At 37.3% G+C, this 12,137-nt stretch overlaps 1 protein-coding gene across 1 annotated transcript in view; it reads right to left on the bottom strand.

Annotated features, from left to right (window-relative positions):
• RELN (reelin) overlaps positions 1-12,137 on the bottom strand; it is a 523,500-nt gene that overhangs the window by 103,601 nt on the left and 407,762 nt on the right. Inside the window, exons 26-28 of the mRNA XM_035020402.1 lie at positions 7,313-7,484; positions 6,555-6,755; positions 1,711-1,943 (exon numbers count right to left, since the gene is read on the bottom strand). Coding sequence (XP_034876293.1) covers positions 1,711-1,943; positions 6,555-6,755; positions 7,313-7,484 — 606 coding nt within the window. The remainder of the gene's footprint in view (positions 1-1,710; positions 1,944-6,554; positions 6,756-7,312; positions 7,485-12,137) is intronic.

The following is a 12,137-nucleotide window of genomic DNA, read 5'->3' as shown; positions in this document are numbered from 1 at the left end:
AAAGAAGGCCAACCCATCAACTTTGCCACCATACATCAAATCATCTGAGTCTCTCTTTAAGATACTACAAAGAACACTGGCATATAAAGACAAAAAATTACTTACAGGTGGACTTAGATCCACTGACTGACAAACTCTTTCTTGGAATAATTGGTATTTAAAGACTATGCTTCAAAGTCTAGTAGATTAACCCAGAAACTTATACAGCCTTGGATAAACAAGTTCTCTCCCTATCTGGGAAGTCTGTATACCAAAGTGTGGGGTGTAATTTTTGAGAGATGCACACCTAAGTAATGAGGGAGGCAGAGAACATAACCAGCTTATCCAGCTAGATGATGCACAGTAAGTTCAGTAATCAATTCGGCGAAAGATGTCACATCCAGAATGGTCTCCAAGAACTTTATGAATAAACCACCCCTCTAGATTGCTAAGCTTTTACCACTGTATCAGTCAGAATGAGATCAGTTACTCCTCAGTGACAAACAATCCCCAATCTCAGTGGCTTAACTCAACAAAAGTTTTAATTCTTGCTTATGGAAGTATGTCCAGTGTAGGTGGGCAAAGAAGTCTGCTTGTTGTAGACAGTCAGGGACCCAGACTGATGTAAACTACGTCTCCAAACATGCTTTCAAAAGCAGAGAACATGGCAAGATGCACACGGGCTCTTAAAAATCACACATTTCATTTCCATTCACATTTTATTAGGCCATGTCAAACTTTAAAATGTGTGAGGAAAATATAAATCCTACTATATTCTAGGAAGGAAGCAAGCTGGAAATACTGCTGAATGGCACTATGAATATTCCAAGTGTATGTTAAATCACGACCAGAAAGCTGTACGAGTAGATTTATATCATCTAGGCTTTGCAGAAATGCCTTGACTTAGTCACAATTTAATGCTACAATCTGGGATTCAATTAAGAAGTGTCCACTTGAAGAATGTTTCTTTATCTTTCATAAAATGATAGAGTTAAACCTACTGATCTCTGTGTTATCACCTTACCTGGCATAAGGATATCTATGCATGCTATACATTTATTCTAGAATACTGAGCAAGGAAAAAAATTGTATCTTTTTCTTAAAAATCAGAATGCATTTTTTTCTTTTTACCCAAACATGAGAACTAAATGACCCCGCATTTTCTCCCTTTGTCCTAGGCTGCTAGAAAACAGAGTTAAATTTATTTCCTTATTAATGAAACTAATTCACTTTAAGTTTCTTTTATCCATTTATCTCATTTCTCTGTCAAATGATTTTTAATCTTTCTATTATTTTGATAGTCATTTAAAGGGATCTTTTATATTACAAGATACCTCAAATTGTCCACACAGGGAGGCATTAAATTATCCAAAATCTCTATAAAGTGAAAGTCAGATATAATAATGACTTGTGACTCTTAGCCTTTAACATCTTTTGTTCACTGCCGTACTCCCAGTGCCCAGAATGGTGCTCAATAAATACTTGTTTAGTGGATGAATAAATGAGTAAGTCTGTTTGCCAAGCACGCAGGGGTGTATACGCATGTGCGCCTACGCACACACTCCTACTTTGGGAATTCTGCCCCAGGGCTCTTTTCCTCAAGAGTCATTTTGTGACTACATATAGCTAGACTATATGAATTCTTGTAGGTCACCGGAATGATGATACTGAGATAAATATATGCTCCCAAGAAATAACGCCTATGGCACGTAATAAGAACGGTCACTTTACCTGGATGCAAGAGACCTTGGAATGACAATGGTGATTCTTGTCCATTCCTCAAAGTCCCCCGTGTGATACATGGTGGGCTCACTTAGTTCCCTGGAGTTGCCTTCACATCCTTTGCCTGCAGAAGCTGGGTAACAGCCTTCTTTCACCAGAAACCAGGACATACCCGCATCATGAGAGTACTGAAGAAGAACTGGGGCAGCACTGCTGAACTGATTGGCACACCCTATGTTTAGCTGTCAAAAGGAAAGATGGGATTATCCAAGGTTTTGGTTCCAAGTTATCACTTAACACATTAGGTCCTACAGCAGCCAGGGTTCTTGCTACCGAGTCTGCCTTATATTGACAACAATAAGACTTTCAGCTCAATTCCAACAAAGACCCTTCCACAGGTTCTAGAAATCTTTAGGTGAACAACAGGTGCTTTTTAAGAAAAGCTGGGCCAGTCGCCATTTTGTGGATTTCTTGGGATTATAGGAGGGAAATGGGAAGCAAGGTATCTGTGATGTTGGAGCCAGGGATAAAAATCCAAGAAGCCAAGAAATGGCTTTCTTCTCTCATTCCAGGCATATAAACAGAGGGAAGCAGAAGATGAAGAGCTATCCTCTTCAGAACAAGAAGGTTACCTGAAGAGAGGGCTACCCTCCCTGTTTTCCATGGAATAAGCATCTTTATTTTCTTGCCAAAACTCAGTAAGAAATCATTGCCAACTTAGATCAAAGAGCTAAGTCTTTGCCACTGCATCAAATAAACAAAATAATCTAGAAATAAAACAATTATTGTTCTGGGTACCCATGTAGTGGAATGTCATCATAGAATTAACAACATGAAAAAAATTTGGGAAAAAAAAAAAAAGAAAAACAACTTAAATCCCAATGGCCTAGCACAAGTGTTTTTATTTTTTCTGTTTTCTCCTCTAAATTTTAGAAAGAAGTGTATATTTTGGCCATATAGTTGAAGTTATCACACTTCTAGAACTTTCCTTCTACTTTCTATTTAACCTATTATTTTATTATTATATGTGGCATTGCAAAGAATGTATATTTTTTTCTTCAGTTGATCTCTTATCACCAGATAAATTTCTAGTAGTAGTATTACTAAGTCAAAACACAGAAACACTTAAAACTTTTTATTTATATGTGTTCATTTTTAATCAGTTGGGTTCAAATGAATCAGTTTTACCACAGCTTTGAATATTATTCAAGTTTAAAACAGTGTCTTTCTAAATTGGTAAATGTATAAATGATTTTATTCCTGTTTTAGTTGACATTTTTTGGTAATTATAAATGTCAAGCTCTTTTCCTTATATTTATTTAATTATATGCTATCTTATATGGATAACCTATTCATATCTTATTTCATTTGTTGGTGGGAGCCACCACAGAATTTTATTGTATAAGACTATAGATAAGAACAGTCAAATTTTATAGAAAAGAAACACTGAAGTTAAGCACTCAGAGGAACATGATCATGACCACAGAATAAAGAATGAAGGAAAGGTAGGGCCGTAGGCAAATAATATTGGCCCAGAGCTCAAGAGGTCAACCAGTTCATCCTTGTGACTACTGGTAGCTTGATCCAGTCTTTCAAAAGAAGATTCTATATTTTCCTTATTCCCATACTCACAGCTAGAAAGCATCTCTCAGAAGGATTTGTAATTGGGCTTGTAGAAATTTTATTGTGATACATTTATCCAAGTTTATATAGTTCAATGTCAACAATAATAAGCAAAGACTTGACAATTTCTGATGCATGATTAAACTCTTCTAACACAAATCCTTCTATTTTTTAAAAATTTTTAAAGATTTTATTTATTTGACAGAGAGATGCATAGCAAGAGGGGGAACACAAGCAGGGGGAGTGGGAGAGGGAGAAGCAGGCTCCCCACTGAGCAGGGAGCCCGATGTGGGGCTCGATCCCAGGACTCTGGGATCATGATCTGAACCGAAAGCAGACGCTTAACGTCTGAGCCACCCAGGTGCCCTGACAAATTCCTTTTATTACGCATAAGTAAGCATAGCTTTCGGTGGGTGTACGGTGACAGTAATTACAATAGCCACACACAGTTAGCTTTTCATCGTAGACCTCTTCTGACTGCCGTTGTTTCTAAAGTAGGCAAGTCTCGAGAACCTTCAGTTCTCGACAAGTCTGTGCCTTTTTTAATTGACCATTTAGCCTGCCTCTTAACTGTCAGTGTTTTCTAGTATTCAATTCTCGGCTTTCTTATCTTTTTGGTCTATACATGCTCCCAAATCTCATTCACAATCATCATTTCAAATCCCTTCTGTATCTGTAACTCCCAGACCGGGCCCCTCTCCAGCTCTCTGGAAATGTCCAGAACTGATTCCTGCCATTTCCCCTTCAGCAGTCCCCAGGCACCCCTCGTTCCACAGGTCCAAGTCTGCTCTCATCATCCGCCACCCTCACACAAATCCTCCTCTGACTGTATGTCCAGTTTCAGTGACTGGAGCCAGAATGGAGTCATTCTCAACTCCATTCTATCATCCAACAGGTCATCAGAACCTGTTGACTATGCCCCTTTAACATCTCTGAGATCCATCTCCTTATTTTTATAATCCCACAAAATGCCTTAATCTGGCCTCCTCATTTCTTCTTTTGATGACTGCTCTAGCATCCTTTCTTTGCTCAGAGTATATTCCACAATCAGAGCACTTCTCTCCTTTCTGCTACCTGTCTCTCCATTCTGTCTCTTTGTGCTCTAATCGCAATAGCGTCCTTGTGATTTCCTGAACTTTTCCAAGCACACTCTGGATTCAAAGCCTTTGTACTTTTTGTGCCCTGTGCCTGGAATGTGCTTTCCCAGACAGCTACATGACTCACTCTCTTAATTTTTATAGGTCTCAGCTTAAAAGTCATTTTATTAGTGAGGGAACCTGACAACCCTTTATAAAATAATAACTACCCTGCACCACACTTGCTATTCCTATTTATTTCCATAGCCTACAACAGAGCCTGGTGCATAGTAAAGGCTTTATAAATTTTTGTTGAATAAATGAATAAATGTACTTGTTGATTACAGTTTCTCCTCTTGTTAAGTCAACACCCATACTGCTGCCAGAATGATCTCTCTAAAACAGGTCTGATTCTTGCACTTAATGGATTAAAAATCTTCCATGACTCATTGCTCTTGGGTTACTGTCCAAGTGGCTTAGTGTATCATATAAAACCAATTAGGATCAACTTTCTCTCTTACCTCTATGGCACATACTCTAAGCTCCTGAAAGTTTCCAAATTGTCTATTCTCATTTGCACTTTCATGTATTTTCATATATTTGCATATTCTGTTCCCTCTAACTGGAATTGTTCCCCCCTCCATTGTTCATCTGGCTAAATGTGTATTTCTGGAGACTTTCCATTTCAATTTATCCTTCCTTCCTTCCATCCATCCATCCATCCATCCATCCATCCATCCATCCAACCATCCAACTAACAGTTGTTTTTGGAGCACCTGCCAGGCCCTATGCCAGGTACTCTCATAGCATCCAGAGCCTATTTCTACTACAACACTCCTGTGATAATGACTGTTCTCTTTTCTGGCTCACTTGCTAGTTTCTGAGCTCCTTGAGGGCTAGGGCCATATTTTTCATGTCTATATTCCTAGCAACTAGTGTTTGACAAATGGCACGCAGTTGCAAAAAAACGTACCAGCACTGTGTACAAATGACACCAAGTTCTTGTCACAGATTCCAAATATACATTAATCATCAATTCCCAAGTGACCCATAACACATATCTACTATCAACTAATGGTCACAATCAAAAGTTTTCTGCTGATGTGATTTGAGAATTGAGATTCTCAACGCATTGTGCATTCTTACTGGTTAAGTACTTGGAACATTTAATAATGTTTGCTTGATTTAGATTTTTTAAACATCAGAATATCATCTTGCAGATTTTAACACCTACACTACCATGATTTTGTGACTAATTAAATCAAAAAGGTGTCAGGTGAGAAAGAGCATAGTATTCCAGCCAACGTATTTGCTATTGCTGTTATTCTGTTACCATTTTAAGGCAGTACCAACAAATTAATACTGAGTCATATACTGCTATTAATGTTTTTTTCATGGTAGTTTAGCGTCAAACTCTAAACAGAGAAGGATAACATTTCACTGATCATTTTATTTATGACTAACATTCCTTGTTTACAGACCTGTGGAAATTATATTTGAAGAGCTGCCTATAAACATCTGATCTCTTTAATAATTCCATCTGTAAATTATTTACCATCTCCATCCTGCCATTATATAAGGACCATGTAGTTGTGCTAGCTCATTAAAACTGCATTACTTTCGACCCCAGAATTCACCAATGGGATTTTATTATAAACAAAATGAAATTTTGATTAGGCTTCTGAAAAAAGAGCTTGTCAAAGTAAATACTTGCTATACACATTGACATGTTATCACAGTGCTGAAAAACAGCAAGCTTGTAAGAGAACAGTGATAATTAAGGTACAACTTTACTAAATCAAAGGAAGGGCAACTGTTTGAAAGTACTATAGTAAAACCACAAAGTAACTCGTAAGTCCAAAAAGCACTCATAAACTGAAAAAGAGAGTTTCTCTCTTAACATTCAGAAGCATGGGATTCATTAAGTCACAATCAGACTGAAAATCTAAAAGTCAGTTTTCAAACTGACCAGCTTTTGTCCTTGTGGGCAGAGCTAACTGGACAGCTGTGCCATTCTAAGATCATCGAACCTCTTTCAGGTGAGACCCTTCCTTAAGAGAGTTTGAAAAATTTGTGTCCTTTCGATTTCACTTATGGGTCTGGAAGATGTTCTGTTCTTTGACCTGCCCTGGGAGGAGATCTGTGCATAAATACCTTGAACTGTAGCACATATCCAGGTTTCAAAGTCAAATCTCGAGTTACTGCAAATCGATCCCCGTCTGATTTTCCAAATACCATGGCTGATGGTGTGGCAGAGCAGAAAGTTTCATTTTTAACCATCCCTTCATTAGCCAACATCAACCACACACTCATTTGATTCATCGGGTAATCAAAAGCCGGCTTCTCATAAAAGTTCTAAGAGAAACAATGCAGATAACACAGAAAGGCAATTGGATAGCTTTGAAAACAAGAAAGGAATTTTCAGTTCATGATATGCAGGGCTATGTGCCATTTGTATTTCTAGGAAAATACAGCAGAATCCCTAAATTATTATTTTTTTTTACTGCCACAAACTTTTTTTTCCTGATGATTTAACAACAGAAAATATTTTGCCACTATGTATCTAATTTTATAAACACAGTAATAATCATACTTGATGCCTTGGCCAGACTTCCTAGTCTTTTTATATCTATCTATCTATCTATCTATCTATCTATCTATCTATCTATCTATCATCTATCTATCTATCTATCTATCATCTATCTAAATAATCTGTGAACTGGTAGCATAGAGAGATAACAGAACAATTAAGTGCAAATCAGAAAAGTAAGTACAAACACTGAAAACTTATATTACTTATAAAACTTACATTCAAGGGTCAAGCACTAAATTTTGGGGGGAAGTGAGAAGTTCTTTAATCCCATCTACTCTTACAATCTTGTCTTCCTGGAGCTCAGACATAAGAAAGATACCTGAGGTAAAGTTGGGTTCACAATCGGGATGACCTGCTTTTGCTTCTCTGACAGGATGATGATGTCATCGACGGCCCACTGGTCGTAGCCCTCACCTGAGAACACAGGCTGCCACCAGCGAAACCTGGTGCAAGGGGTCTTAGCAGCAGCTGGGAGCTCCAGGTAGACGAATCTGCATAAAAGCAAATCATTTATGGCTGGAAAGGAAAAGCTGTGTTCTTAGCAGCTGTTAAAATAACAAAAATAGCAACAAGAGAAAGTTCAGTTTTGTTTGGTCTCCTGATATTTTTTAAAAGTTTCTAAGTTTATTTTTTCTTAAGCTTTTATTTACTTGAGAGAGAGAAACAGAGAGCGCACGAGCAGGAGTGGGGAGAGAGAGAAGCAGACTCCCAGCTGAGAGAGAAGCAGACTCCCAGCTGAGCAGGGAGCTCGACGCGGGGCTCGATCCCAGGACCCTAAGATCATGACCTGAGCCAAAGGCAGACGCTTAAGCATCTGAGCCACCCAGGTGCCCCCAAAAGTTTCCAAGTTTAGAGAGATCAAGAGGTTTAAAATCTTAAGTGCCTTTAGTCCTGGTCATGTTTATTTCATTTGGAATTGTACTTTTTGGAGGCAGATATTTCTACTAAGTTTGATTTACTGAACAGTCGTTTGATTACCATGACAATGGTATCATATTTTTAAGAAAAACTTCGAAAAAACTGTTCTTTTGTATGTTATTACATTAAAATAGCATTAATTTTTTTTCCAAAGCAGTTCTTATTGTGCGTTAATAGGAATTAAAAATGAAACAGAAGATCACCCATAATCTTCTGCATGGGGTTAACCTCTGTTAACACCTTGATGTATATCATAAAAGCATGTAATCTTTTACATAGGTGAGATGTATGTAAAATACAGTTTTTATTTCAGTTTAAAATTTCATATTATATAATAAGTACATTCTCATGTCAGTATAATTCTTTAAGATTTTATTTACTTATTTGTCAGAAAGAGAGAGAAAGAGAGAGAGAGTACAAGCAGGGGGAGCAGTAGAGGGAGAGGGAGAGGGAGAAGCAGACTCTCCGCTGAGCAGGGAGTCCAATGTGGGACTCGATCCCAGGATTCTGGGATCATGGCCTGAGCCAAAGGCAGATGCTTAACTGAGCCACCCAGGCATCCCTAATTATTTCTTATCATTTTACTGTCTATATATTTTCACGACACATACTATTGTTTTACTTTTTCCTGTTATAAATAATCCTGTAATGAAAATCTTTATGCATAAAGCTTTACCTACACCTCAGTTTCCTTTTTTTTTTTTAAGATTTTGTTTATTTATTTGACAGAGAGAGACACAGCGAGAGAGGGAACACAAGCAGGGGGAGTGGGAGAGGGAGAAGTGGGCTTCCTGCTGAGCAGGAAGCCCGATGCGGGGCTTGATCCCAGGACCCTGGGATCATGACCTGAGCCGAAGGCAGATGCTTAATGACAAAGCCACCCAGTTGCCCCTCTCAGTTTCTTTCTTTCTTTCTTTTTTTGTGTACTACATAATATAATTTATTTATATATTTATGTATTTATTAACATATAATGTATTATTTGTTTCAGGGGTACAGGTCTGTGATTCATCAGTCTTACACAATTCACAGTACTCATCATAGCACATACCCTCTCCAATGTCCATCACCCAGCCACCCCATCCCTCCCACCCCCCCACCACTCCAGCAACCCTCAGTTTGTTTCCTCAGATTAAAAGTCTCTTATGGTTTGTCTCCCTTTCTGGTTTTGTCTTGTTTCATTTTTCCTTCCCTTCCCCTATGATCCTCTGTCTTGTTTCTCAAATTCCACATATCAGTGAGATCTTATGATAATTATCTCTCTCTGATTGACTTATTTCATTTAGCATAATACCCTCTAGTTCTATCCACGTTGTTGCAAGTGGCAAGATTTCGGGGTTTTTTTTGGACGGCTGCATAATATTCCATTGTGTGTGTGTGTACATACACAGACACACACCACATCTTCTCTATCCATTCATCTGTCAATGGACATCTTGGCTCTGTCCATAAGTTGGCTATTGTGGACATTGCTGCTACAAACATTGGGGTGCATGTGCCCCTTCGGATCACTACATTTGTATCTTTGGGGTAAATACCCAGTAGTGCAATTGCTGGGTTGCAGGGTAGCTCTATTTTCAACTTTTTGAGGAACCTCCATACAGTTTTCCAGAGTGGCCGCACCAGCTTGCATTCCCACCAACAGTGTAGGAGGGTTCCCCTTTCTCCGCATCCCCGCCAACATCTGTCATTTCCTGACTTGTTAATTTTAGCCATTCTGACTGGTGTGAGGTGGTCTCTCATTGAGGTTTTGATTTGGATTTCCCTGATGCCGGCGATGTTGAGCACTTTTTCATGTGTCTGTTGGCCATTTGGATGTCTTCTTTGCAGAAATGTCTGTTCATGTCTTCTGCCCATTTCTTGATTGGATTCTTTGTTCTTTGGGTGTTGAGTTTGGTAAGTTCTTTATAGATTTTGGATACTAGCCCTTTATCTGATACTCAGTTTATTTCTTTAGGGAAGATTCCTAGCAATGGAATTATCAGGCTGAATGAACTAGTCATGTTTAAGGCTCTTGCTTTTTCCAAATTTCCTCCTGGAACAGTCCTACGGTTTGCAGAAAGACACAAGAGCACCTGTCTTGCTGCTCCCGTGTGGAGACAGCACTGGTGTCATTATTAAAAAATGACCACCAGACTGTTGAAAAATGGTATCTTTTTATTGCAACAGAGGTTGGCTATTATTCATATTTTATTAAACCTCTAGACTTAATTAAACCTCTTTTGTAACATCGACTCACTTCTTTTACCCATTTTTTTTAAGCTCTTCACAGGAACATCAGCCCTCTGTTTCTCATATTGGTGGAAAATATTTTCTCAGTTTTTTTTTCTTTCGCTGTTTTCTGTTTTCTTTGACAGAGATGTGTTACATGTGTATGTAGTTTTATGTCTGCAAGTAGTATATTTCTATGTGAGTAGCCCTTTTCTCTGTTAATTCTTCCATTGAATTTGTGTTTAGGAAGTTTAAATCTCTTTCTAAGATCAGATACTCACTTAAATGTTTAAATCTTTAACCAGTCTTTAATAGTTTTTGATGGGGTCAGGTAATGATCTAAATAGATAATTTTCCCCAAGAGCCTACCCATTTTTTTCTAACACCACTTGATTGAATAACCATTTTTCATTGATAGTTCACCTTGTTTTAATATACATATTTTTACATATATGTGAGTCAATTTCTAGGTGATCCATTTGCCTTCACTGTTTGTTCTATCCATGCACCATTTAAATTATTTAAAGGTTATACAGTGTATGTTTTAAAATCATGTAGGGCATTCCTCTATTTTTTTCCCAAAAGTTTAAGCTTTTTTGCCAGTTTATATTTCTAGGTATAAAGTTCCCCAAAACATATCACTAAGATTTTCATTGGAATTGCATGAGATATAAATTAAGAGATTATCTTCATATCACAATATTTAGTCTTCCTACCCAGAGATGTTGTATTATTTTCCATTTACTTGGTTTCTTTTATATCTCTGCGGGAAGTTTTGAAGTTTCGTAGTTCTTCTTTACAGAGATGCTCAGTATTATTGGTTAAAGTTATTCCTTATATTTACGTATTGGCCACCCTGAATGGGGTCTTTTTCTGATATCTCCCAACTCAAAATTTCCCCACCATTTTAGTACCATAGAACTCTTTGAGAATGTGGTGAAATATTCTGGCCCTAAAGAAAAACTCCCATAAATAAAAGCTGAATATTTCTGAAATTTGAAAAAGCTATTGAATTTCTGTTTGTCTATACAGTAATCTAGTCACTTTACTGAATGTTGAATAATTTCCAGATTGCCAATGATAATGTTCGGAAAAAATAATTTGAATTATTTTAAATTGCTGTTTAAACTCATTTGGCACCATTATCAATTCCCTTTGTCCTGTACTGGGGGAAATGTCACCACGTTCGGTCTCCCACACACTTGCTGACATTCTCCCTGGAGGTTGTGTCTCTCGTTTTCCCCAGTTACTCCCCTCTGGTTTCTGCCTCTCTCTGTGTCCCTTAGAAGAAAAGCTTTTGGTTGGTCTGTCTGCATGTTTACTTATGTTATATTATGGAAAGTTATGTCACCTTTAAATGACTCAATGTTTTAAAACAACAAACTTAGGAACCTTCAAGCTACAAAATAGCTGTATGTTTACAGTATGCTCAAATACATTTAATTTGTGAGAATTGGACCTATAGAGTCTTCAATAATATTTTTCTCCAATAAAACGAGGTTCAATTGTAAAATGCAAAACAAGATGTTAAAACTTGACACGGTTGATGGTCAACATATAAAGAAAGATTCTGTCTTTATGTTAAAGTGCAAATCCTGAGATTATAAAATGGAATACTCTAAAAGTGATATCCTTGAATAAATTTTAATGACATATAAAATATAAAGTATAAATGTAGAATTTCAAAATGCTACATAATTGTAAAATAACTAAATACATTGATTGCCTGGTATAGGTATTAGTATTAAACATGAGTCATTTTCCCAAACTCCTTACCTGTCATGGTTTTTATTTATTACGTGTATTCTTCATCCATGAAAATAAAGACAGGGATGGGCCAGTAAAAAATTTTAGAAAAACCTGAGCCCCACAGATACTTTGTCTAGGGTTAGCTCTGCTATATGAAAACTTTTAATAAAATCCATCTTGCTGTTAAATCTAACCAATGAACATATTTATATGTTAATATATAAATGTGTGTTTATACTCTCTCCATATAAAAATAATTCTATTTT

Source organism: Mirounga leonina, unplaced genomic scaffold (assembly GCF_011800145.1).
Source record: "Mirounga leonina isolate KUSES-001 unplaced genomic scaffold, KU_Mleo_1.0 Mir_174, whole genome shotgun sequence".
Classification (NCBI taxonomy): domain Eukaryota; kingdom Metazoa; phylum Chordata; class Mammalia; order Carnivora; family Phocidae; genus Mirounga; species Mirounga leonina.
Note: the sequence above shows the minus strand (reverse complement) of the source record. Positions and strands in the feature narration are given on the sequence as shown.